This window comes from Ceratotherium simum, chromosome 3 (assembly GCF_057802395.1).
Source record: "Ceratotherium simum simum isolate JZ-2026a chromosome 3, ASM5780239v1, whole genome shotgun sequence".
NCBI classification, from domain to species: domain Eukaryota; kingdom Metazoa; phylum Chordata; class Mammalia; order Perissodactyla; family Rhinocerotidae; genus Ceratotherium; species Ceratotherium simum.
Window position 1 is genome coordinate 1,647,552 of NC_141902.1, and position 27,057 is coordinate 1,674,608.

General features: G+C 35.8%; 1 protein-coding gene across 2 annotated transcripts in view; it reads left to right on the forward strand.

Moving 5' to 3' along the window:
• Positions 1 to 27,057, forward strand: part of MAP4K5 (mitogen-activated protein kinase kinase kinase kinase 5) — a 110,540-nt gene that overhangs the window by 16,970 nt on the left and 66,513 nt on the right. Inside the window, exons 2-3 of one of the 2 annotated variants that reach the window (XM_087421820.1) lie at positions 2,925 to 2,982; positions 26,655 to 26,745. In XM_087421820.1, the coding sequence (XP_087277946.1) occupies positions 2,925 to 2,982; positions 26,655 to 26,745 (149 nt within the window). Of the gene's footprint in view, positions 1 to 2,924; positions 2,983 to 6,768; positions 6,955 to 26,654; positions 26,746 to 27,057 lie in introns of those variants that run through there. The other variant, XM_087421824.1, reaches the window with a different exon arrangement.

Here is a 27,057-nt window from a genome sequence, read left to right on the forward strand (position 1 = left end):
CTATCCCTATTTGTGAGTATACATATATGTTACTTTCTTGTGCCATCTCTCTCATACTTAAATCTTTCTTCTCAATATGTAGACTTCCACTTTATGTCCGTAGATGTTTTTCTGTTTTCTAGGATTCCAGTGAATTTTTTTAAATTATCAGTTAGGGGGATGGAGAAGGAGGGAAAACCAGAAAATGTACCGACATTAGGGATAGAAGTGGAGATGTTGCTGGATTATAATACAGGAGCCTTAAAAGTTAAACGTGTTGGAAGGCTATTGACTTTCATTTGTTAACTTTTTTTAGAGTATTTAATAATATTTTTCTTGGGATCAAATTCATCTCTCAAATTATTTCTTTAAGACTTTAGATATATAGGAGTTCACATTCCTTTACATTGAAAATCATCATAGGAAATAACTGTTAATTTAATGTAAAAGATGATTAGTATATTACTTTGTAAATTTATTTTCAACAAAAGTACCCCTGAGATCTATTATGCAATTAATACTTTTCTCTAGTACCTGTTGCATTTATTTTTTTAAAACTTTATTTACAAAACAAGCAATGGAGGAGTAGAGGAGATGTATTCAAGAGAGGTTTAGGAAATGGAATAACAGAATTTGCAGAGCAATTGCATATGGTGACTTGAATAAGTCCTTAACTAGCTAATATTCATGTGAGCCAGTCGCATTTAGAAAATGAATTCTCATATATTGAAAGGAGCAATGAAACCATGACATCAGAATACAGTTCTTGGGTTCTAACTCTGACTCTTGCCCCTGTCAGCAGGATGGCCTTGGCAAGTCACTTAACTCTACTGAACTAAGTCTTTTTTGTTTTTAAATAAATAGAATTAAGTAAAGAATATGAAAGTTCCTCCAAACTATAAAGCATTCCAAATGTAATTGCCATCATTATTATGGAATTTGTCTTCTAACACACATCTATAACCCACTGAATAAGATTCCCAGGAGGTCAGTTATCATTACTTATTCTGTAACTTCTGGCCATGCTTTCTGTACCTGAATCTCACTGGCATGTGAAATGTTGAGCAGTGGGCAGCCTAAATCTATATAGACGTAACTTTCTGTAACTCAAGAGAGATTACAGTGCTGAAAGCTCTTAGGAACTGGGACAAGACCTGAGGCTAACAGACAAGTCTTTTGTCCAAGGGCAAGAAAGAGGAGAGGATAGGAATGGTGTGTGGCTGCTGGCTACCTGTTCCCATTCCTCTAAGTGTGTTCGTTGATGATGGGGGAAGCTAAAAGTCTGTTCTCTCTCCCTGAGACCCCTCCTTACCTACTGACCAGAGTAGATGAGGAAAACATGAACTTCTCATCCAGAATATTCGAGACTTGTGCTGTAGAAAATCCTTTTTTTTTTGTCTTCCTTCTGTTTGTGACTTTCCCTCTGTATCCCTCTCCCCATTCTTTTCTTTTTCTTACCCTCTGGATGTCGTCTCTAAGGCTCTCTTCGTACATTCTTTGTCATCCTTCTGTTCCTTTCCCTTTTGCTTTTCCTGTTTCCTCTGGTAACGTGACTTATCCTATCCAGAAAATTAGTATAATCATACTTTCCTGTTTTATCATACACTCCTTATTTTTTATGCCAAGTTTGAAAGTTCACTTTCGAATCTAATATAGTAAGTGAAAGATGTTGTAAATTACTGAATTGCATTTCCACATGTGGTATGCCACTGGGTGCAGTGAAAATGAGCGTTCATATTAGTGATGACAGTATAATGGCCCAGGGCTTTTAGACAGTATGTGTTGATGGCCTTAAATGTTCTTATTCATACCCTTTGACCTAGTAATTTCATACTTGAGAATCCATTTGAAAGAAATAATCTTAAATAATGAAACGACTGTGTTAACACCCTTAGTGTCTAGCAGTAAGGAAGAATGATTATAGAGACTATTAATTTGCCATTTAAAATATGTATAGCACAGAGAAAGTACATAATTTCAAAAACGGAATAAAAATTTGTACCTACGGTAGAACTTGGCGGATACAGATTTAACATCCAAGGTGGTGGGAGTATAAATTCACATTTTTTTTTTAGAGCAATATGGCAATATATCCATTTTAAATCCACATATCTATTGACCTAACAATTATACTTGTAGATTGCCTTACTGATAAAGTCTGATATGTGCTAAAATATTTGCAGTGATAATCATTGCAGCACTAATTATAGTAAGTCTGTCCAAGATATTTTGTTAAGTAGTAAATAGTTTTTCTTCTAGGAATTTATCTGAAGGAAATAATCAAGGCTGTGGATAGATATAAAGCTAAGATATAATTATCCTTCTAATTGCAAAATAATATTAAAATTCTGAGTATCCAACAATAGCAGATTAATTAAATAAATTATATATCCCATCAATGGAAAATTAGGCAGCATTGCAAATCATGTTGTAGAAGACTGCTGTGGCATCATTTTTTGCTACAGCACATACACACTCACATGCACACACGCACACATGCACACACATGCACGCACACACAGGGCAAAAAAGAAAACACATACACTAAATGTTAACTCTTTTTTCTCTGGGTGGTAAGATACAGATGATTTATTTTCCTTTAATGACCTATGACTGTCTTTATAAAATATATAAAAACCATGAGTATTTTTTTTAAATAAGAAAAGTATTAACTCAAGTATAAAGAAAAGTCTTGGAGGAAGTACGCCAAAATTTTAAACAGTGGCTGTTTTTGTGTGGTGAGACTAAAGGTAAATTTTTGTGTATGTGTGTATCTTTTCTATATTTTTCTTTAATGGGAAAATGAGTATACTCATTGGAAATAAAAATTTTGTTTTTTGCTTTTGTTAAAAGCATGATGGATAAGCAACTAGTTAACATAGTACCATGTAACTCTCATGTAGTTAACACACTTGTTAAAAATTTTATTTTCATTTTCATTTTAGGCCAGAAATATACATACGGGAGAGTTGGCTGCAGTAAAAATTATCAAATTGGAGCCTGGTATGTATTAAAACCCTCAAAACAATTTTTGAACACTTTCATTGTGCAGGTCATAAAGACAGGACTTAAAAGCATTTTCCATATTTTCTTCCTGGTTTCCCTTCTTCCAAAAGAAATCTTCTTTATATGTTGTTGGGGCAGTAGGCCATCTCTGATATGGTTATATTAAATTCCAGTGGAGGTTATTTAAAGATGAGTTTGATGTAATAGTTTTGTTGCTAAATAAAATTTGAAATGTACACATTCAAAAGTTGGAAGACACACTGACAGTGTTAAAGTAATTTTCTTTTAAGATTACAGTAAAATATTTGAACTTCAATTTTAGCTTTTATGAGAATTTGATTAGGAAAGTATTTATTGGTTTTTGGGGGCTATTCAGTAATATCTGGGATAATGATATTTTGTATGTCAGCCGTTCTCTGGCTGGTTGATTTAGGTTTAATGATTCTGGCCTTAGCCTAATGCTTATTTTTTTAACACCTCTGTCTGAAGGCTGTTTTAAAATATGCTGAGTAACTTGCTTTGAAAACAAAACTACTATATAAAACCTGAAACAATTCTATTATTTTGATATCCTAAAAGTTTCTTTTTTTTTTTTCTTGATGGGATCTTTAAAAAAAAGTATTAGCATTGGTATTGCACTCAGGTTAACCGCAAAGAATAGAAAATTCAGGGGGCTGGACCCGTGTCGTAGCGGTTAGGTGCGCACGCTCTGCTGCTGACGGCTGGGGTTTGGGTCCTGGGCGCATACCGATGCGCCACTTGTTAGGCCATGCTGTGGCAGCGTCCCACGTGGAGTGGAGGAAGACGGGCACGGATGTTAGCCCAGGGCCAGTCTTGCTCAGCAAAAAGAGGAGGATTGGCATGGATGTTAGGTCAGGGCTGATCTCCCTCACAAAAAAAAAAAAAGAATAGAAAATTCAGGAATGTATAAAGAAGAAAATAAAAATAATCCATTATTCTATCACCCAGAGAGAACTGTTATTGCCTTTTAGTATATTTCCTCCCATTTTCCTCCTGTGCATACATGTAAACATTTTACAGAGTTAGCATATACTACATGTACTGCATGCTGTTCCTCACCAGCATTACATAAAGGACATTTTCTAGGTCAGTAAATATTCTTTTCTTTTTTTTGTTGAGGTATAATTGTCATACAACATTGTATAGTTTCAGGTGTACAATATAACGATCAGCTATTTGTATATAGTATTGTGAAATGATCACCATAATAAGTCTAGTTAACATCCACCATCATACATAGTTGCAGGATTTTTTTTTTCTTGTGAGAACCTTTAAGATCTACTCTCTTAGCAACTTTCAAATACGCAATACGATATTATTAACTATAGTCTCCATGATGTACATTATATCCCCAGGACTTACTTATTTTATAACTGGAAGTTTGTACATTTTGTCTCCCTTCACCCATTTCACCCACCCTGCTCCCGGCTCTGACAACCACTAATCTGTTCTCTGTGTCTATGAGCTTGGTTGTTTTTTAGTTTTTTTAAAGATTCCACATATAAGTGAGATCAGGCAGTGTCTGTCTCTTTCTGACTTATTTCACTTAGTGTAATGCCCTCAAGGTCCATCCATGTTGGCGCAACTAAAAGTTTCTAATAAGAGCAGTAGTTAGCTTTCTCTCTCTCTTTTTTTTTTTTTACTGTGGCAAAATACACATGACGTAAAATTTACCTTCTAAACCATTTTTAAGTGTTCGGTTCAGTGGTATAAAATACATTCATGATGTTGTGCTACCATCACCACCATCCATCTCTAGAATTTTTTTCATCTTGTAAAACTGAAACTCTGTCCCCATTAAACAATAACTTCCCTTTCCCCCCCTTCCTCAGCCCCTGGCAACCACCATTCTACTTTCTGTCTCTGTGATTTTGACTACTCTAGGGACCTCATATAAGTATAATCATGCAGTATTTGTCTTTCTGTGGACTGGCTTATTTCACTTAGCATAATGTCCTCAAGGTTCATCCATGTTGTTACATATGTCAGAATTTTCTTCTTTTTCAAGGCTGAATAACATTCCATTGTATGGATATACCACATTTTACTTATCCATTCATCTCTTGATGGAGACACTTGGGTTGCTTCTACATTTTAGTTATTGTGAACAATGCCGCTATGAACATGAGCATACAAATATTTCTTCAAGACCCTGCTTTCAGTCTTTTGGATATATAGCCAAACATGGAATTGCTAGATCATATGGTACTTCTATTTTTAATTTTTTGAAGGGCCACCATGCTATTTTCCACAGTGGCTGTACCATTTTACATTCCTACCAGCAATTGAAACAGGATTCTAGTTTCTTCACATCCTTGCCAACACTTGTTACTTTTCTGTTTTGTTTGTTATAGCAGCCCTCCTGTTGGAGTGTAAAGAGTATCTCATTATTTCCTCTCTCTCTCATTTGCATTTCCCTAATGATTAGTGATGTTGAGCATATTTTCATGTGCTTGTTGGCTATTTGTATTTCTGCTTTGGAGAAATGTCTATTCAAGTCCTTTGTCCATTTTTGAATCTGTGTGTTTGGGGTTTTTTTGTTGAATTTTAGGAGTTCTCTATATATTCTAGATATTAATCCCTTATCAGATATATGATTTGGAAATATGTTCTCCCATTCTGTGGGCTGCCTTTTGACTGTGTTGATAGTGTCTTTTGATGCGCAAAATTTTTAAATTTTCATGAAGTCCTGTTTATTTTTTCTTTTGTTGCCTGTGCCTTTGATGTCATATCTAAGAAATCATTGCCAAATCCAATGTCATGAAGCTTTTGCCCTGTGTTTCCTTCTAAGAGTTTTATAGTTTTAAGTCTTTGATCCATTTTGAGTTAATTATTGTATTTGGTGTTAGGTAAGGGTCCAACTTCATTCTTTTGCTTATAGATATCCAGTTTTCCCAGCACTTTGTTGAAAATTTGTTGAAAAGACTGTCCTTTCCATATTGAATGGTCTTGACACCCTTGTCAAAAATCATTTGCCCATATATGCAAGGGTTTATTTCTGGGCTCTCTGTTCTATTCCGTTGGTCTATATGTCTGTCTTTATGCCAGTATCACACTATTTTGATTACTATAGCTTTGTAGTAAGTTTTGAAATCAGGAAGTATGAGTCATCCAGCTTTGATCTTCTTTTTCAAGATCGTTTTGGCTGTTTAGAGTCCCTTAAGATTCCATATAGGCCGGCCCTGTGGCTTAGCAGTTGAGTCCAAGTGCTCTGCCGCTGGCAGCCCGGGTTCGGATCCTGGGCACGCACCGACGCACCGCTTCTCCAGCCATGCTGAGGCCGCATCCCACATACAGCAACTAGAAGGATGTGCAGCTATGACATACAACTATCTACTGGGGCTTTGGGGGAAAAAAATAAATAAATAAAAATTAAAAAAAAAAAAAATTCCATAATAAATTTTAGGATGGATTTTTTTGTTTCTGCAAAAAATGTCATTGGGATGAGGATTAGTAATTTTTGACCAGGTAGATGAATATTTGGTGATCTGTTCCTTTGCTGCTTCATAAACTTAGACATGTAAAGTAGTTGTGTGACCATAATTATGCCAAGCAATTTCTTAATTTGAGCAGTTAAAATGGTTTTGTATTTCAAATATAATATTTTGATCATTGTGTGTATGATTCATTAGAGAGCTATTAGTGAGGCAGCATATGCTGCAACACTTTAAAAATAAGCTTTGAGATATGTACGGTATCCTTTTTTTTCCTGGATAATAGAAATTGTTGTAACAATTCTCTTTTAGAGTCCTCTTAAGTTCTACCTAATAAGTATAGAATGATCTCCAAAATGTCACTGATCCAAATAGAAGAGAATATAACAGAACTATGCAAGCACTGGCCTCTTCCAGAGCAGTCACCTGGTGTTCAAGGGACAGTTGTAGTCCAGATGATGAGTGGGCTGGGCTCGCAGAGGAAGCACGGACGTTTATCCCTGCTCTGCCTTCAGTGAGTACACTGGGCTGGTTAATAGCACGTTTCACTTATTTGACTTGAGGGTATGGCTTACTTTTGATTATAGTTCATGTAATGAATTAATGAGTATGTTTTTAAAATCCTACAATTCTGACTTCTCAATAAACCATAAAAAATATTACTATATGATGTTATTATTTAACACATAAGGATTAATTGCTGGGACCATAAATTAAGACTTGCTGAAAGGTTGGAATTTCTCACTGCCTTGCTTTGTCAAAGCTGCTGACTTTATGTTAGAATTCATTCATATATAAGGATTGACCAGTGTTTAAATTCTTTCCCCCAAAAAGAATAACATAGAAGTTCAATAAATGCTTGATGATGTGATTTTAGTGTTTGACCATTTTTATATTCTGTTAATTGCCTATACTTAATACTTAGCCCACTGCTGTTAGGTTGTCTTTTATTATTGATATTTAGATGCTGTTTGCACTTTGAGAGTAGTGACCCTTTATATGTTTTAAAAGTTTTCCCCTGTTTGGCTCTGTCTTCTTCCTCTGCCTGTGATCCTGTTCTTTTCTGTGCACAAGTGTGCTTTTTCCTGTTGGATAAATTTGTCAGTCCTCCTTTCTCTGCTCCCCTCTTCCTCATATGTAACGCCTTTTCTACTAGACAGTTCTAAAACTATTTAACTGTAATTTCTTGTAGTTTTTTCCTTTTTTTTTCTTCCAACATTTACACATTTGCTCCATCAGGAATGCTTTGACTCTAAGGGGTGAAGGAGAGCTCCTGGGCTCTTCTTTTTCAGATAGCTGCATAAGTTCCCAAAGCCGTTTGCCAGCCTCATTCTTCATTCACAGGTTTGAAATGTATCGAGTGTCATAAACTCAATATCTATGGGACCATGGGTTTTGTTTTCTGTTCCAGTGCTTTGTTTTCCCTCCTGTTCGTAGTTTAGTACTATCCTGTTTCTGATGCCTCTGACTTTTCATTGCATTTTATAATCTTTGTTGATGTTATTTTTCAGTTATTTCCTTTGTGTCTTGATAATTCTTTTCCCAAAAGAACTTTAAAATCATTTTTATCAAAGAGAAAAAAAAGCTTGTGAGATTAATTTAGAAGATTTGGCATTTTGACAGTAATAAGAATTTTTTTCTTGTTCAGGTCTCCAGGAAAGTATTACAGCTTTTGCCACATAAATCGTCATATTTATGGTATTTGTTGCTATTGTGAATGGCATTTTTTTCCCCTCTTACACTTTCTATTTGGTTACTGTTGATATTTATGTAAGTCATTGATTTTATTGGATTTATTTTCTCTCAGGCAGTCTTCTGATATTTTCTCAGAGTTTTCCTGGTAGAATTGTTATTTTTAGTGCTCTTTGATGCCTGTTTTGTCTTTTTTTTTTTTTTTTTTTAAAGATTTTATTTATTTATTTTTGCCCCAAAGCCCCAGCAGATAGTTGTATGTCATAGCTGCACATCCTACTAGTTGCTGTATGTGGGACGCCGCCTCAGCATGGCCGGACATGGTGCGTCAGTGTGTGCCCGGGATCCGAACCCGGGCCGCCAGCAGCGGAGCGCGTGCACTTAACCGCTAAGCCACCGGGCCGGCCCCACCTGTTTTGTCTTGAATGTAACTTTGTCGCGTTGGTATTGCCTGTCCTCCTTCCTTCTGTTCATGTTCGTGTGGTGTATAGCAGATGGACAGAGCTGCTGTGCTCGGGCCTGTCATTTTACTTTAATCCTTTCTGGGTCATTGGTTTTTAGGTGTTTCTCATAAAAAATCATATTTGACTTTTACTTCATAACCCAGTCTGAGTCTTTCTCCTTTTAACAGATGAGTCTATCACTATATTATTGTTCAGTGAGATGTTTGATCTTCTGTTGTGGTTTTTCGTTTTTAATGTTTCTTGAATCTTTTAAAAAATTATGGCTAAAGGGTTCTTTTATTTTTACTGCTGATAATTTGAAAGGTACACAGTCTAGTTTTATCAGAGGATGGCTTGTAAGACTTTGAATAATATGCTTAGTATTTTTGATTTATCAACTTAAGAAATGAAGCAGTCATTGGCTTTCTAGGTTTAAAGATGTTGAATTTTGCATATTTATACCCTCCTGCCTCTTCTCCCAATTTTCAGACGTTTGTTAGTTTATTTGGGGGTTTAACCTCAGAACTTTTGGTTATTCTGGGGCATGAGTGTGCATTAGTATCTTTTCTTTTAAGAATTATAATGCTCCTTTTATTTAGACTTAGTTTTATATTTAAGTAGATTCAGTGTCCACTATTGGTCTTTTCATGCCATGTCCTGGTCATTCTGACTCACTTATTTTGTATCAGCTGTTGATAGGATGGGTCACATCATCACATAGATTTTCCTATACATATTAGGAATTTGAATCCACACATTGATTGTTCTTTCCAAACCTGCTCTTCCCTCAGTCTTCCACATTTTGATAAGAAGTTAGCCCAGCCGAAATTCTAGGTATTGTCCTTGATTTCTCTCTTTTATTTGCACTCCAGCGTCAGTCTGTCGGCGAGTTCCTTCAGCTCCACCTCCAAAGCATGTCCTAAAACCATCTACTTCTCTTCATTGCCCTCTCCACCCCTTGATCTCCTCCCATACCTCCCGTCTGCCACCATATGCTTTCCTTCCACAAAGCTACCGGGGTGATCTTTTTAAACACAGATCAGATCATCACACTCTCCTGCTTAAAGTCTTCCTGAGGCTTCCACATCCCTCTTAAAATAATATTCAAACTTTGAACCTTGCCTGTAAAACCCTACATGATCCTCCCTGTCTACTTCTCTGAGCTCATCATGTGTGTTTTTTCCCTTCCCTGCTCTGCTTCCATTTTCTTTGTATTTAAACAGTCCAAGATTAAACTAGCCCTTCTCCTCTGCCTGAACTACTGTTTTTCATGACCTTTTGTTCAGAAGGCTCCTGGTCATTCAGATCTTAAATGTCATGTCCTCAGGAGACTCATTTCTGACTCCCTAATTTAAAGTACCACCTAGGCCTTGTCATTGTAGTTCTCTGCATAGGACATATGAGGGCCTGATAATTTTCTTGTTTATTTATATGTATTTATATTTATATGTATTTGTCTGTCTCCTAGAATGTAAGCTCCGTGAGGATAGTGATCTTTCCTCGCTGTTATATTTCACCCCCTGAAGGAGTATAGGCACGCAGTGGGCACTCTGTAAATATTCTTTGTACAAGTGAATCTTGCAAATGTCTTTCTGTTGCCTTTGAATAAGAAGACCAGTTAACTAGGTACAGAATTATTGCACCACACCTTCTGGCTTCCTCAAAAAATCTATAGACATTTTCTCCCTTGAATAGTGTCGGAGAAAGCTGTAAGGCCAGCTTGATAGTCTCCCCTTGTAGTTCACTTGCTGCCTCTGCCTGATTGTGGCTCTAATTCTGCATATCTTCTCCAAGCTGTGATGTTCAGAAAGTAAGGCCTTAATATTTATTGTGTCTTCAGAATTCTATTCATGGTTAATAGTAATTATAATGTTAGTAAATCTAGTAAATAACAACTATGAAATTAGTCACCCAAAAATAAAATAAGTTTTTCTTATACTTTAAAAATATGTACTTTTCTTATGTTTCATTTATTTTTATCATCTGTGCTTTAGAATTTGAGGAATTGATCTGTTTGTGACAGTAATTTTATTCATTTGGGTTGTTTCATTACATTTTATTTGTGGATTTGTTTGGGGTTTTGCCTTTTTTTTTTTTTTTTTTTTTGAGGAAGATCAGCCCTGAGCTAACATCCATGCTAATCCTCCTCTTTTTGCTGAGAAAGACCGGCTCTGAGCTAACATCTATTGCCAATCCTCCTCCTTTTTTTCCCCAAAGCCCCGGTAGATAGCTGTATGTCATAGTTGCACATCCTTCTAGTTGCTGTATGTGGGACGCGGCCTCAGCATGGCCGGAGAAGTGGTGCATCAGTGCGCGCCCGGGATCCGAACCCGGGCCGCCAGTAGCGGAGTGCGCACACTTAACCGCTAAGCCACGGGGCCGGCCCGGGGTTTTGCCTTTTTTAAAAAAATGTTTTCTATGTTCATAGATTTTTATATCATGTTTTTTTAGCATTTTCAGTAAAGCCAAAGTAGATGGTGTTTTTCACATTTTTGGAACAGGCTTAAGGGAATGTTTAGATCAAAAAATAGGATGGTATGCTAATGAATTTTCCCAACATTAAGTTCAGATACTTCAAATAATTCTGGAGACAGCTGTATTTCTGAAATGAATTCTTAACTGTACTTGACAGCTTTATAAAAAATTGCACCAAAGCCAGTTTAATACAAAAGTGCTTTCTTGTATTGATTTAACAGATGAGCTGGTTTAGGATTATGTTTAGATGTGAAAAGATAATTATCTGCCAGTATGACTTAGAAAAAGCCTTATGTCTGGTAAAACATAAACAAGACTTTTTTAAGTAAGTGATATCCCAGCTGTGACTTAATACTTTTCACCACAGTTAAAAATAGATTATTGAAGTTTATAGTACTTCTAGAGTCCTGAACTTTTTTATAGATTTACTGACTTGCCCATGGCAATTTAATTTTATAATATTATATTTAAAATTTTACTGAAACAGATTGCTTTTAAGGCTCTCCTAATATTCATGAAAATTCTAAAGTAAAGCTTAAAGTTAAGAATAAAAATAGATTAGCACAGAGAATTGGTTTTTTTAATTAACCACAAAAATAATTGAAAAAGAAAAGAGTCAGCATTCCTGCCTGTGTCCCTATACTTTTATTGCTCTTTGGTATATACAGGCAAATGATTTTCAAGAATGATTTAACCGTTTCTGTATCTCATTTTTATAGTAGATACTTATTAAATATAGATACCATCTTACAAATGGTGACATTCAAATAAAGTTGGACTTACCAGTGATTAGTATTGAAAACAATCAATACTGATAATAGCATTTTGAGTTTTAGTTGCATTTTTCATCTCTTTGGTCAGATATCAGGACTACCCTAAAAGCTGGCAGATATTATGATGCACGTCACCATGTTTTCCTGTCTGTCCCTGAATTTCAGGCTCCCTTGAACTCATTTTACAGATGCTCATTTTGCTCAACAAGGCTGTAGCTAGTGGCAGCCGACAGCCAGAACAGGAGCAAGATTCCTGGGAAAGCTGATCATCAGAATCCTACTTTCCCCTCCCCTCTTTTCTCTCCTCCCATTCTTTCTCTTTTATAGTAAAACTACATGATAGTATTTTAACTTTATACAAATGACGGTTTTTTAAAAACTGTGAACAACTCCATAGCAAAAAACAAACAATCTGATTAAAAAATGAGCAGAGGATCTGAATAGACATTTTTCCAAAGAAGATATACAGATGGCCAACAGGTACATGAAAAGGTGTTCAGCATCACTAATCATCAAGGAAATGTAAATCAAAACCACAATGAGATATCACCTCACGCCTGTTAGAATGACTTTTATCAAAAAGATGAGAAATAAGTGCTGGCAAGGGTGTGGAGAAAAGGGAACTCTCATGCACTGCTGGAGGGAATGTAAATTGGTGCAGCCGCTATGGAAAACAGTATGGAGGTTCCCCAAAAAGTTAAAAACAGAACTACCGTATGATCCAGCAAGTCCACTTCTGGGTATTTTTGTGAAGAAAACGAAAACACTAACTCTGAAAGATATCTACACTCCCATGTTCATTGCAGCATTATTTACACTAGCCAAGACATGGAAACAACCTAAGTGTCCATCAGCGGATGAATGGATGAAGAAAATGTGGTGTATATATATACAATGGAATATTATTCACCCATAAAAAAGAATGAAATGGTGCCATTTGTGACAACATGGATGGACCTTTGAGGGCATTATGCTAAGTGAAATACGTCAGATGGAAAAGACAGATACCATATGATCTCACTTATATGTGGAATTTAAAACAAACAAACAGAAAAACCAAGCTCATAGATACAGAAAATAGATTGGTGGTTGCCAGAGTCAGGGGTTGTGGGAGGTGAGGCAAAATGGGTGAAGGGAGTCAGAAGGTACACACTTCCAGTTACAAAATAAATAAGTCATGGGAATGTGATGTACAGCATGGTGGCTATAGTTAATAATACTGCATTACATATTTGAAAGTTGCTAAGAGAGTATATGTTAAAAGTTCTCATCACAAGAAAAAGAAAAATCTATGGTGATGGATGTTAACTAGACTTATAGTGGTGATCATTTCACAGTACTATATACAGATAGCTAATCATTATGTTGTATACCTGAAACTAATATAGTGTATGTCAATTATACCTCAAAAGAAAAAAAACTGTGACTCTTGCTTATAGGTATGGAATTTAATAAATATTAAATCATTGCCCAGAGTGATTAATGCAATACACTTTTTGTTTGCTTGCTCGTTTTTTAAAATACTAAATTGGAACTTTCATGAAATAGTCTGGTATTTTTTTAATAAAATAACAAGTTAAATGTATTTCATTAATTTAAATGGTTTTCAAAATAAGTAGGAATCTTTAAATATCTTTGAATAGATGTTTAAAACTTTTCTCAGTTTTGTTTTATAATACCTTATCTTGTTTCCTGGAAGTATAAGCAGAGAAAGTAGAGTAAATTTTTAAAAAGTCAAGAAGTATATAAAGATTTAAACTGCCATTAATTTGCTTTGTTAATGTTCTTGAAAGAAATCCCCAAGTAGGAGCTTTCGCCAGTTAGGACAAATGTCAGCTATTCTGGTTAAGTGATATGTTCTTGCTTTTCGGAATTTACTTCTATTTAAAAATTAAGAATTTTGATGTTTAAAAATAATCTGTAAAGTAAAATATTGGTACCCTATCTTCACTATTTGGAAAGTTCAAGTCTGAATTGGTGGAAAATGTTAATTTGAGTTTACAAATGCCCACCAGTATTCTTTTACTGGCTTTAAATAATAGATACAGAAAACTAATAAAGGCTAAATAGACATTTTCTGCTATTTAATAGGTAAAAATCACTTGTAATGCTAGGGTACTCTCAGCTAGATCCCAGTTTGCTTTTGAATAAAAGATAAAATTGAAATGAAGATACTTTTTGTTACTATGTAGTAAAAAAGGTGAACTTCTGTGTCAGATTCTAAATTCGTGAATTTAAAATTGATAGGAATTTTCTGTCTAGGTGAATTTTCAGAATCTAAGATAGGCATCCCAAAGAAAATGTTTTGTTAGAAATGGCTGTTCTTGGGCCGGCCCCGTGGCTTAGTGGTTAAGTGCGTGCGCTCTGCTGCTGGCGGCCCGGGTTCGGATCCCGGGCGTGCACCGACACACCGCTTCTCCGGCCACGCTGAGGCCGCGTCCCACATACAGCAACTAGAAGAATGTGCAGCTATGACATACAACTATCTACTGGGGTTTTGGGGGGAAAAAATAAATAAATAAAATCTTAAAAAAAAAAAAAAAGAAATGGCTGTTCTATCTATTTACATTCTAAATTCATTTTGCTCAATGGAAAAAATTCATATTTCCTTATTACCAACCAAAACAATCAAATTGACAAGATTGCCAGCATCGTGTCGCTATATTTTTTATGGACATTTGAAAATTATGTGACAGAATATTTAGCATTGGATTAACTAATTTTCTGAAGATAATACTACTCATTTATGAGCTGTACAGTAAAATAAGTTTTCCCTTTGGTGTCTATCTTTAACATTGATTTCATTTCATAAACTTCAGAAATGTATTTAGTACTTGCTAGTGCAGAAAACTTTTGCCATTGCTTGATATTGCAAATATTAATTGAAAGAGCTGTTTTTGCATTATAATTTTGCTGTAAATAATATCAAAATTCTTAGATTGCTGGATTTTTATTTTTAAAACATATATTTTAAAAAGTGTCTTTTTTTAACTTGAATATCCAACCCTAGCGAAATGGTTAAATAAATTAGGGTGTATTCACATAATTTTAAGTTATTTTTTATTGTGGTAAAAAATACATATTATGAGCTTTACTGTCTTAACCATTTTTAAGCTTATAGTTCAATAGTGTTAAGTATATTTACATTGTTGTGAAGCAGATCTCCAGAACTTTTTCATCTTGTAGAACTGAAACTCCACATCCATTGAACAGCAATTCCCCTCCCCCCAGCCCCTGGTAACCACCATTTACTTTCTATATTTATACATTTGACTGCTTTAGATACCTCATATAAGTAGAATTATATAGTATTTGTCCTTTTGTGAGTAGCTTATTTCACTTAGCATAATGTCCCCAAGGTTCATTCATATTATAACATATGATAGAATATCCTTCCTTTTTTAACACTGCATAGTATTTCGTTGTATGTATATACCACATTTGTTTTATTCATTTATCCATTGCTGGATATTTGGGTTGCTTCCACCTCTCAGCTGTTGTGAATAGTGCTGCTATGAACATGGGCATGCAAATGTCTCTTTGAGACCTGCTTTCAATTCTTTTGGATATAGAAGTGGGATTACTGGATCATATGGTGGTTGTATTTTTAATTTTTTGAGGAACTGCCATAATGTTTTCCATAGTGGTTGTACTATTTTACAATACTACCAACAGTGCACAAGGGTTTCAACTTTTCCACATCCCTACTAACACTTGTTATTCTCTGTTTTTTGGTAATAGCTTTCCTAATAGGTGTGAGATGATATCTCTCTGTGGCTTTGATTTGCATTTCTCTGATGATTAGTGATGTTGAGCATCTTGTATGCTTGTTGACCATTTGTATGTCCTCTTTGGGGAAATGTCTATTCCAAGTCCTTTGCCCATTTTTTAATTGGGTTATTTATTTTTTGTTGTTGAGTTGTAGGAATTCTTTATATATTCTGGATATTAACCCCTTATCAGATACATGATTTGCAGATATTTTCTCCCATTCCATAGGTTGCCTTTTCACTCTGTTGATTGTGTCCTTTGGTGAACAAAAATTAAGTTTGATGTAGTCCTATTTGTCTATTTTTGCTTTTGTTGCTTGTGCTTTTGGTATCATAGCTGAGAAACCATAGCCAAATCCAATGTCATGAAGCTTCTCGTCTATGTTTTCTTCTAGGAGTTTTATAATTTTTGGTCTTATGTTTGGATCTTTAATCCATTTTGAGTTGATTTTTGTGTATAGTGTAAGATAAGGTATAACTTCATTCTTTTGTATGAGCATATTCAGTTTTCCCAGCACCATTTGTTGAAATGACTTTCTTTTCCTCATTGTGTGGTTTTGGCACCCTTGTCAAAGATGATTTGACCATGTTTGTGTGGGTTTATTTCTGGGCTCTCTATTCTGTAACATTGGTCTGTATGTCTATCTTTATGCCAGTAGCACACAGTTTTGATTACTCTGGCTTTGTAATGAAATCAGGAATTGTGAGTCCTTCAACTCTGTTCTTTTTTTTTCAAAATTGTTTTGGCTATTTGGGGTCCCTTGAAATTCCATATGAATTTTAGGATGATTTTTTCTGTTTCTCAAAAAAAATGCCATTGGGATTTTGATAGAGATTATGTTGAATCTGTAGATTGCTTTGGGTAGTATTGACATCTTTACAATATTAAGTCTTCTAATCCATAAACATGGGGTATCTTTCTATTTATTTATGTCTAATTTCTTTTCTTTTTTTTTTTTTTTTGTGAGGAAGATCAACCCTGAGCTAACATCTGCCAATCCTCCTCTTTTTGTGCTGAGGAAGACTGGCCCTGGTCTAACATCCATGCCCATCTTCCTCTACTTTATATGGAACGCCGCCACAGCATGGCTTGCCAAGCGGTGTGTTGGTGCACACCTGGGATCCGAACCAGCGAACCCCGGGCCGCCGCAGTGGAGCGTGCACACTTAACCGCTTGCGCCACCAGGCCAGCCGCTATGTCTAATTTCTTTTGGCAATGTTTTATAGTTTTCAGTGTATGAATCTTTTACCTCCTTGCTTAGGCTCATTCCTAAGTATATTATTCTTTCTGATGCTATTATAAATGGAATTGTTTTCTTAATTCCCTTTTCTAATTATTCATTATTAGTGTATAAAAACACAACTGATTTTTTGTGTTGATTTTGTATCCTACAACTTTGCTGAATTTGTATTTTTTTTGCGAGGAAGATCAGCCTTGAGCTAACATCCATGCCAATCCTCCTCTTTTAGCTGAGGAAGACCGGCCCTGAGCTAACATCTGTTGCCAGTCCTCCTCCTTTTTTCCCCTTTTTCTCCCCAAAGCCCCAGTAGATAGTTGTATGTCATAGTTGCACATCCTTCTAGTTGCTGTATGTGGGACGTCGCCTCAGCATGGCCAGGCAAGCAGTGCGTCGGTGCCGCGCCCGGGATCTGAACCTGGGCCGCCAGTAACGGAGCGCGCGCACTTAACTGCTAAGCCACGGGGCTGGCCCCTGAATTTGTATATTACTTCTGAAAGTTTTTTATGGAATCTTTAGAGTTTCTATGTATAAGATCATATCATCTGTGAACAGAGGTAGTTTTGCTTCTTCCTTTCCAATTTGGATGCCTTTTAAATGATTTTTGATGACACGGGCAGTGTTTAGAAAATATTGTTAAGTGAAAATAGATTGTGAAAGTGAGAGTATGAGTCCAGTTTGTGTATGTGGTGGGAGAGACCTCATAATGTGTACTTACAGGACTGGAAGGAGACAAAATACTGTGATGGGCGTCTCTGCATAGTGAATTCATGGGTAATTTTTGCTTTATTCTTTACATTTTTCTACATTGTCTGACTTTTCTAAGATAGGAACATTAATCTGGTACAATAATAAGGAATAAAATATGGAAGTTTTGGTTAGCTTAAAAAAGGTAAGTTCCATCATTGATACCCATATGAAACTAGACATGTTTCTGATAGTTTTCCATGAATATTTATTAATAATTAAAGGATTAAAATAGGAAATACAACTCAGAAGCATCATGATTAATAATTTTAATCTATGAACAGTGAATTAGAAATACTTATGGTAGATATAAAAAGCATAAACCAGTTGGTATTTGGTGAAATAACAACTGGAAAACCTTGCTTCACTTTTTCTGGAAATATTGATATATGCTAACTTTTTGAAAGTTCAATATATAATATTAAAGAATATTTTGCTGTTATTAGTCAAGCTTATAGCCTTTGCCAAAACATTGTCACGTGAAAGGAGCAGAATTTTAGGGGTTTAAGAGACAGAATAGGTTTGGGGCTCTGGACAGATTGCTGGGGTTCTAATCAGGGTCTACCACTAACTCTCTGCATGACTTCAGGAACGTTACTAGGAATTATTCTACTGGTTCTATTAGGGGAAGGAGGGTGGATGAAAATCACCTGTGGAATGTTGACAAAATAAACTTTCCCACCTTCAAAAAGCTCCACCTTCAGAATATATCCAGACTCTTACCTTTCTCAATACCTTCTTTGCTGCCACCCTAGTCTAAGCCACTTCAACTCTAACGTGAATTATCTCAGTGATCTCCCTGCTATATAGGCCTTGATATCAGCCCTCCAACTCTCCTCCCGCCATACACTATGTTGAATCTGTTCTCAACACAGCAACTGGAGCAATCCTTCTGAAACTAAGATAAGATCCTACACTCTGTTGCTCCAAACTCTCAAAGCCTTGCCATCTTGCTTGGAATAAAATCCAAGATTCTTATGGTGGCTGAAAAGGCCATGTCTGATCTGGCCTTCTCCTTCCTCTCTGGTCTCATCTTCTGCCACCCTCTGGTTCACTTTAGAAACATGGGGCCTCTCCGTTTTCTAATATGCCAGACACACTCCTGCTTTAAAGCTTTTACACCTGCTGTTCCTGGTGCCTGGACTTCTCTTAGATATCCATTTGACCTGCTCCTTCACTACATCCCTCTCTTTCCTCACCTGTCACCTCATCAGAAAGGCCTTTCTGATCCTTCATTCCGTGTAAGACAGCGCTTCACTCCATCCATCATGCTCTATTCCTGAGCCCTGTTAACTTTTCTTCTCAACACTTATCACTACTTGACGTATATATTTATTCGTTTTACTTTCTGACAGCCACCCAGAGAGCAAGCGTTTGTCTATTTTTTTAAATTTTCACTGATACGTTCCCAAAGCCTAGCACAGAGTCAGCACCCAATAAATATTAGTTACGTGCCTGCCTCATATTATAATGCTAGTATTACCCTCATACCAAAACCAAAGACAGAACCAAAAAAGAAAACTGCAGACCATTATCTCTCATGAACTTAGATGCAAAAATCCTCCACAAAATATTAGCAAATCAAATCTTAAGGACATTTTGGAGAGGATTTCTAGGTACTTCCAAAGGCTTTAGTCGTTGCAGGTTCTATTCTGTGTGTTTGTTGGTCCAATGTAACTTTAGGACTTAGATCTTCCTTTTCCTGTGTAGATGTAGCAATGGTAGTTCTTAAATTTACTAGTCTTGGTTAGGGTTGTTCTTTGTTTCTTGCATAAAACAAAGAGAGTAGGGGCTGGCCCTGTGGCTTAGTGGTTAAGTGCGCGCGCTCTGCTACTGGCGGCCCACGTTCGGATCCCTGGTGCGCACCGATGCACCGCTTCTCCGGCCATGCTGAGGCCACGTCCCACATACAGCAACTAGAAGGATGTGCAACTATGACATACAGCTATCTACCGGGGCTTTGGGGAAAAAAAGGAGGAGGATTGGCAATAAATAGATGTTAGCTCAGAGCCGGTCTTCCTCAGCAAAAAGAGGAGGATTAGCATAGATGTTAGCTCAGGGCTGATCTTCCTCACAAAAAAAAAAAAAAATTAATTTAAAAACAAAAACAAAGAGACTAGAGTGAGATTTTCATGGAGTAAATGACCAGGAATTAGATGACAGAGAGAAATGAGGAAGAAGATTAAGGAAAATAGATATATTTGTGAGAAAGAAAGATTGCCTGTTATGGAATTAACTGTCAGAGGGTGAGACAGAAATTATATACAGGCGTGTCCATCTCCCTCTTTTCCTCCACCACCCAAGAGGGTGAAGGGAAGTATTGCAAAATAAAATTTTTTTTAGTCAAATAATTATGTATGCTAGTAGCTCAATGTTAAAGTTGTCTGACAGGTTTGTCGTTCTCCAAAAACAAAGAATGAGGATGCATATCTTGGAATGGAAGGGTTGTGTCAATATAAATAGCTATTGTTACAAACTGTTTATAAATCAGTTAACTTATAACTCAGGAAGTACTTATCTAAACAAAATTACTTAAAATAGTGTTTCTGAAACTTGCCTGATCGTAAGAATCCCTTGAAGATTCTTATAAAGTATAAAGAAAGTATAGAGTGAGCCTAGGAGTCTCTTGTTAATAGGTGATTTTATGGTTGGTTAAGAATGGGGAACAGTGCTTTACAATATCCAGTTTAGAATTTTAATGGGATAAAACTAGCAAGCTAATACATAGTCTTTAGTTTTATGTAATAGTTGATAATGCTAATAATAAAGTATTTTTTAGCTGTCCTAAGGAGTTTGTTTTCATATTGTTTGTAAAATAAGCAACAACATACTGCTTCACCTAATTTTCTGTTTTTAGAATTGACACATTAAAAGCTATCAATTAAAATAATTGATTAGATTTCCCTTTTTATTTGCTTCATAGCCAGTTACGTTACCTACCCTTACTATTACTAAAAAAACACGAAAAATGATGGATTAAAATTTTCTGAACTCCTACAATACAGCAATGCAGTAGAAATCATCGTAATAACAGGGGCCGGCCTGGTGTCGTAGTGGTTAAGTTCGAGCACTCTGTGTCAGTGGCCCAGGGTTCACAGGTTCGAACCCCGGGCGTGGACCAAAGCACTGCTCATCAAGCCATGCTGTGGCAGAATCCCACGTACAAAAGGGAGGAAGATGGGCACGGATGTTAGTTCAGAGCCAATCTTGCTCAGCAGAAAGAGGAGGATTGGCAACGGATGTTAGCTCAGGGCCAATCTTCCTCACAAAAAAAAAAGAAAAGAAAATAATAACAAACACTTATGTGTTACTTAATATGTATCTTGGAAATATTAACTTAATTCTCACAATAATCTTCTGCAATTTCATTATATCCTCATTTGTAGATGAGGAAACTGAGACACAAAGAGGTTGTGTATCGTGTAAGAAAATAGGGAATAATCAAATGCTAAAACTGAGAGAAATAGGGAGGACATTGAAGTTGGCTTAAATCTTGAGGAAACTTTTTTGAGCCAAATAAAATTGTGGTTTGCCTTTACGTCGTTCATGTGGGACATAAGGGGTAGGAGACAAAGTCCAAGACCCATGCTGGGTGAGGAGCCACCACCCTGCCACCAGCTGGGACCCAAGGGCTTTCTGTGTGGGAGAACTAGAAATAGACTTGCCCCCAACCAGGGACTACAAAAAACGTTGCTTGTCTTGAATTGGAGTCACACTGTGTGTGTGGCTTTTAAAACCTTGTTTTTTTAGTTTCAGATGTCTCCTAGGGTAGCACACCCAGCCACCTAGTGGAAGCAAATGTAGTCTCTCACCTTTATTTCAAGCTTCAAAGAATTCCCACGGAGAAAGTTCCAAGAAATAAGAGCCCAGAGTCAAAAATCACAGAAGACAGAAGGAATTAAGGTGCCATGAGCAAAAGCCAGCAGCAACAAGAGCAGAACAGACACATGAGGACATCAGATTTTGGGATTATATGCTCTGTATTTGATATGATTAGATAAATAAAAGAATGGTTTGAAAATATGAGAAAAAGTAGTAAACTGTTAAAAGAAGGACAAGCAGATTTGAAAAATGACTAAATTGATCTTCTAGAAATGAAAAATAATTATAGATTTAACATTCAGTAGCTATAACAAGTTAGAGCTGAAGAGGGAATGAAGAAACTATGCAAAATACAGCACAGGGAAGCAAAGAGATGAAAAATATGAAAGAATATAAAATACATGGAAGATGGAGTGAAAAGATCTAACTTAGATCTAAGCAGACTGGGGATACACTTGAGCAAAGGAGATATATGAAGCATTAGTGTTGAAAATTTTTCCAGAACTGATAGAAAACACCAGATAGTTAAGAATTCCAACCAGAATAAATAAAAAGAAATGCACATGTACCTATATCATAGTGAAACTGCAGAATATTAAAGACAAAAAGATATTTAAACCAACTACAGAAGGAAAGCATTAACTACAGACGAAGGACTTTTAAGACTATCAGTGACTTGTCAAAACGATAAAGGAAAAAAACAGTGGAGATCTTCAAAGAGCTGAAAGAAATGGACTGTCAGTCTAGAATAGTACAGCCAATGAAAATATCCTTTAATAATGGAAGGCAAAATAAAGGCATTTCAGACAGAAACTAATAGTGTTTGGCACCAATAGACCCTCACTAAAGGAAATTCTAAAACATAAACATCAAGCGGAAGGAATATGATCTCAGATGGTAAGTCTGAGATACAAAAAGGAAGGAAGAACAAAGAGTGATAAATATGAGTAAATCTTTAAAAAAGAAAACATACTTATAAAAAGTAATAATGATAATGAAGGTGATGTTTTGTGAGGTTCTAGAAAAGAGCTAAAATTCTGACCAGCAGCAGCATGTGACTTGGGAAGAGATAACAGAGTTAAAGCCTTCTAAGGTTGTAGTATTTGAGAGAACAAAAATAGGAGTTATGTGTAGGCTTTACCAAGGGGAATACACACATTGAAATTTCTAGGGTAACTTCTAAAGAATAGAAATGAAGACCGTCATTTCCAAACTGGTAATGGAGAAAAAAAAGAAAAAAAAAAAAAGCAGCCAAACAAAAAAACAAACTCAATCCAACAGAAGGTAAGGAAGGACAAAATAGCAGCACAGAGAACGTGGAACCAACAGAAATCACAAAATGCGAGGTGGACAGGTATCCAGATGTTCCTGTAATTACTAGAAAGTAGAACATTTAAATGACCTAATGGAGAGAAAAAGATGATCAGACTAGATTACTACTTTTTGTTAAAGTAATGTTCATAGTGTCTGACAAAAAAAAAAACCAACACAGAATGATTTGAAGTGGAAAATCATTTCTCCTGACCACACGTCCTTATTCCACTCACAGTGGTAACCACTACTTTTTTCCTATGTTCTTTTCCAGACATTTTCTATATACTGCTTTGTAGACTTCTTTTTTTGCCCCCTCACTTAACAAGTGTTTGAATGTCTTTTTGTGTCGACATATATTACTATAATTTGTTCTTGTTAACAGCTGCAGAGTATTCTGTTGTTTCACTGAACCATAATTTAGTTAACTAATCCCTTATTAATATACATTTAGATTATGTCCACATTTTTTGCTATTGGGATCAATACTGCGGTGAACATCTTTGTATGTATTGTTGGGTATATGCGTTCTAAAGTTTGATTGTTAGTGCCCTGTGGCTTCCAAAAAGGGTGATCAGCTGTCTGTTTCCACTAGCAGGATTTGAAAATGTGTTTCTCAGTAGTCTCCAAACTGGGTATTATCAAACTTTGAGGTTTTTGTCAATCTGATTGGATACAAAATAGCTTTGGTTTGCATTTTTTTAATTTGAGGACAAGCATCCTTTATAAGCTCATTGACATTTATATTTCCTTTACTGTGAAGTGACTGTTCCTCTTTTCTTAGCCTGCTTTTGAAGGTGTGTATGAGAGAGGGATTATCTGTGCTATATGTTTTGAAAGTTGCTTTTGAAACTCCAGGATTCTTCTTTATCTCCAGATAACGTTTTAGTATTTTTCTGGAGTGCTTAGAAATGTCAGATCTAGAGTGGTAGTATTAGAAATTAGTTGGTGCAGTCCAGAAGATTCCCTTCAAAGAATTATAGCAGAGTTCAGAGGTGAGGAGTGTGACATTGGTATCAGCTGTCTATTATGTTTGTTCTTCTTGGTCTGACGTCCATAAAATTGATGTCCAGAAAGTCTGCTCTAGCTTTTGACTGTATTGCCTCGAAACCGTCAGTTCTTTCTGGATTTAATCTCTTCCTTGCTCTAATTTTGTATATTTTTTAGCGCATGCTCTGTTGGCTTTCTAATTATAGGCCACACCTTAATAAGGAGTGGAATGACAGAGCTGATTGTTCCTCTCTTGCTGGAAATAGGAACACAGTACCAAGTATTTTACCAGGGTCTGGGAGTTATCTGACCTCCTCCCAGATCTTCCCATTCCAGTTGTCAGGATCCTGTTTTCTACCTGTTGCAGTTATAAAGTCAACTGGAGTTATGATTCAGCAACTCCAGAGATCACTTTTTGATTTTGATGTAGGGCTTCTTAACGATGCTGTTTCCCTGTATGCCTTGGGCCAGGCATTCTAGAAATGAGCATTGTCCTTTTCCTGCTGCAAACTGCCCACTGTTGTTAGAGGCACCTCTGTGACTCTTCCATACTGCAGCTCATTCTTTAAGCCTGTCCACATAATTATAGATGTTGGTTTAATTAATTACTTCAGTATTAAATTCATGATCTGCTACCATATTATTTGAAGGAGGGGTGTGATGAATCTTACTGCTGCCTTTCATTTTACCACAACCAGATTTTTAATACTTAGTACGCTTTTTCTTTTTTTGTTAAAATCTGAGGTGCATGTTGCTTTTAATCAGTTCTCAAGTACTATTTTTTAGGGCTCATTTGATTGTGAGAAACCCCTAAGAGAGTATTGAATCCGGTAGCATATATTAACAAAGGTGATTCTTTACTCTTCTTTCCTTTGTAATTCAGGGCTTCTTGATAAAGTGAAGGTGGGCTAGAATCTCACCAGCTTGTTGGAAATTAGCTGTGTAAACCATCAGTTTTAATGCTGTAATGGTAAAGGCTCTGTCGGGGAGTGAGATCAAAGGAGAAATCGTATGGTGATGTCCATGAGTGGACAAAGAAACCTCTACACCTAGGTGGGCAGGCTTTTTACTGTAACCTTCAGGAATTACTCCCTACTTCTGCCTAAATTGATATTGAGAACGTGAGATCATCATCTATTTTGGATTATCTCCATTGATCCCCTTCCATTGGCAGAGTATTAAGACATAAATTTTTTCTTTTTTTGGCACTCTGTAGAAACTCTATTTGGTGCATGGTCAAATAAATTTTTAATTGTGAAATGTTGCTATTGTGCACTTCATGTTTAAGGTATATGTAACCATTTATGTAATTCATGTTCTCCCAGTTTACAGATGAAAACTAAATTTTCTTTAATGATTTTTATTCGAATTTTTATTGTTAGAAGATTATTCCCTGATTTGGTTTATCTAATTCTTTAAAATTATGAACTCTGAATCCTTTAAGTGAATCATCAGTTAATGATTATATGAAAAGACTGTTGAAAAGAGTGCCTTAATGATTATAAATAAAATGATGTATAAAAGCTAAACTAAATGTATGTATAAACCACATCAGTAATGATTGATTCTTTAAGGTATTTTATGGCATGGCACAAATATTTAAAGCTTTGTTTTACGTCTGAGTTGAAAGTTGGAAATACAAAGGGGAAAATATGTCTGATTTGTATGAGGATTTTGTTTGTGTATTTATCTAAGGCCTAATTTCTGAGTTTTTCCTTCTTGGCTTTGTTTGTTTTTCTAAGATGACTTTAAGTTAGAGCCAGAGCCTATCTGGACACCACTGGTTTTACTCCTGAAGTTGCTTTACAAAGGACCATTACAAAACAGTATCTAATAAAAAATGTCTTACCATGATGTCCTTACAAGGAACACTTTTGTTTGTAACTTTGTCATCTCCAACATATAGCAGTAATGCTATTGCATTTATTCTGCGTCAAATAGTGTACTGAATACACTGTGAATACATTTCCTCTTTCTCACAACATTCCCAACTGAGGGACTCGCATAAACAGAAACATGGAACATGAGAGTCTGTTACAAGAATGGCCAGCAACTTGATATGACTAAAATGCAGGGAATGTTTAGGGAAGTGGTCAATAAGGAAGCTAAATAGGTGGAATGAATCCCTATGCTACTTAACAGATGAAGCTGTGGCTCAGAGAGGTTAAGTTGTCCAAAGTTACCTTGCCAGTGAACGGCTGATTCAGGATGTGAATCCAGGTGTGTCTGCTCTGGAGCCTGAGCCCTTAGCTCCTACAGTGTATGACACATGCCGTCATTTCATCCACTCATAAACATCTTTACTGAAAGGAAGACTGTTTCCATGCAACATGAAGTGTGATGGTGACATTACCATTCTAGGCAATATTCTCATAATAACCAATATTTCATTTTATGTGACTTTTTCTGGTTAAACAACTCAAATGGGTTTGTGATAGACAAATTGGAAAATACACATTAAAAAAGAAGAAAGCAAAATTACTTTTAATTTTTCCACCCAGACATAAATATTGTGCATGTTTTTTGAGACTTTTTTTCTATATACTCATGTACTTATATAATATATATAAAATATTCCCTTTTGCTTAGTATACCATGAACATATTTTCATATCAAAACATGTTTAAGGTATTGTAGTATGTGTAACTGTACCATAAGTTATTTACCCATTCTTTCATCATTAATTCACGCTGTAGAGAACATCTGTCTCTGTGCATATCTCCTTAAGAAAAACATTTTTGAACTGAAATTATGAGTTCAAATATTTTGTACAGTTTTAAGGCTTCTGGCTTTTTAGAAAGAATGTACCAGTTTATAGTCCCATTGAAGTATTAAGAATGTCTAATTCCTCTTCTTTATCTAATATTTATTGTGAAGTTTTCCTTCCTTATTCTCATATATAGAGACTCAGACCATAACGTGGTGACCAAATTATTATCATTTTGTTTTTCAGGAGATGATTTTTCTTTGATTCAACAAGAAATATTTATGGTTAAAGAATGTAAACATTGCAACATCGTTGCCTACTTTGGGAGCTATCTCAGGTAAAAAGAAAGAAAAAGCATCTGCTCTCTCTTTGTATTTTATATTTTTTTGCTATACTCTCCCTCTCTTTCATGTAAGTGCTGTTATGTATATAAATTTTTAAAATTATATTGTCTGAAGTTCTAAAATTTCTCATGTTTTCTTATTGTCTCCTCTATTATATTAATAATGACACCTGCACTCATTTAGTTATACCTTATCTGGCAACCTTCATGAAATATTATGAATGATTACATGTAAGTGTTTAAGCTTATAAAATTGATCATATTCTAAACCATTTAAGGTGAGAACAGAGCTAAAGTTCACATGCT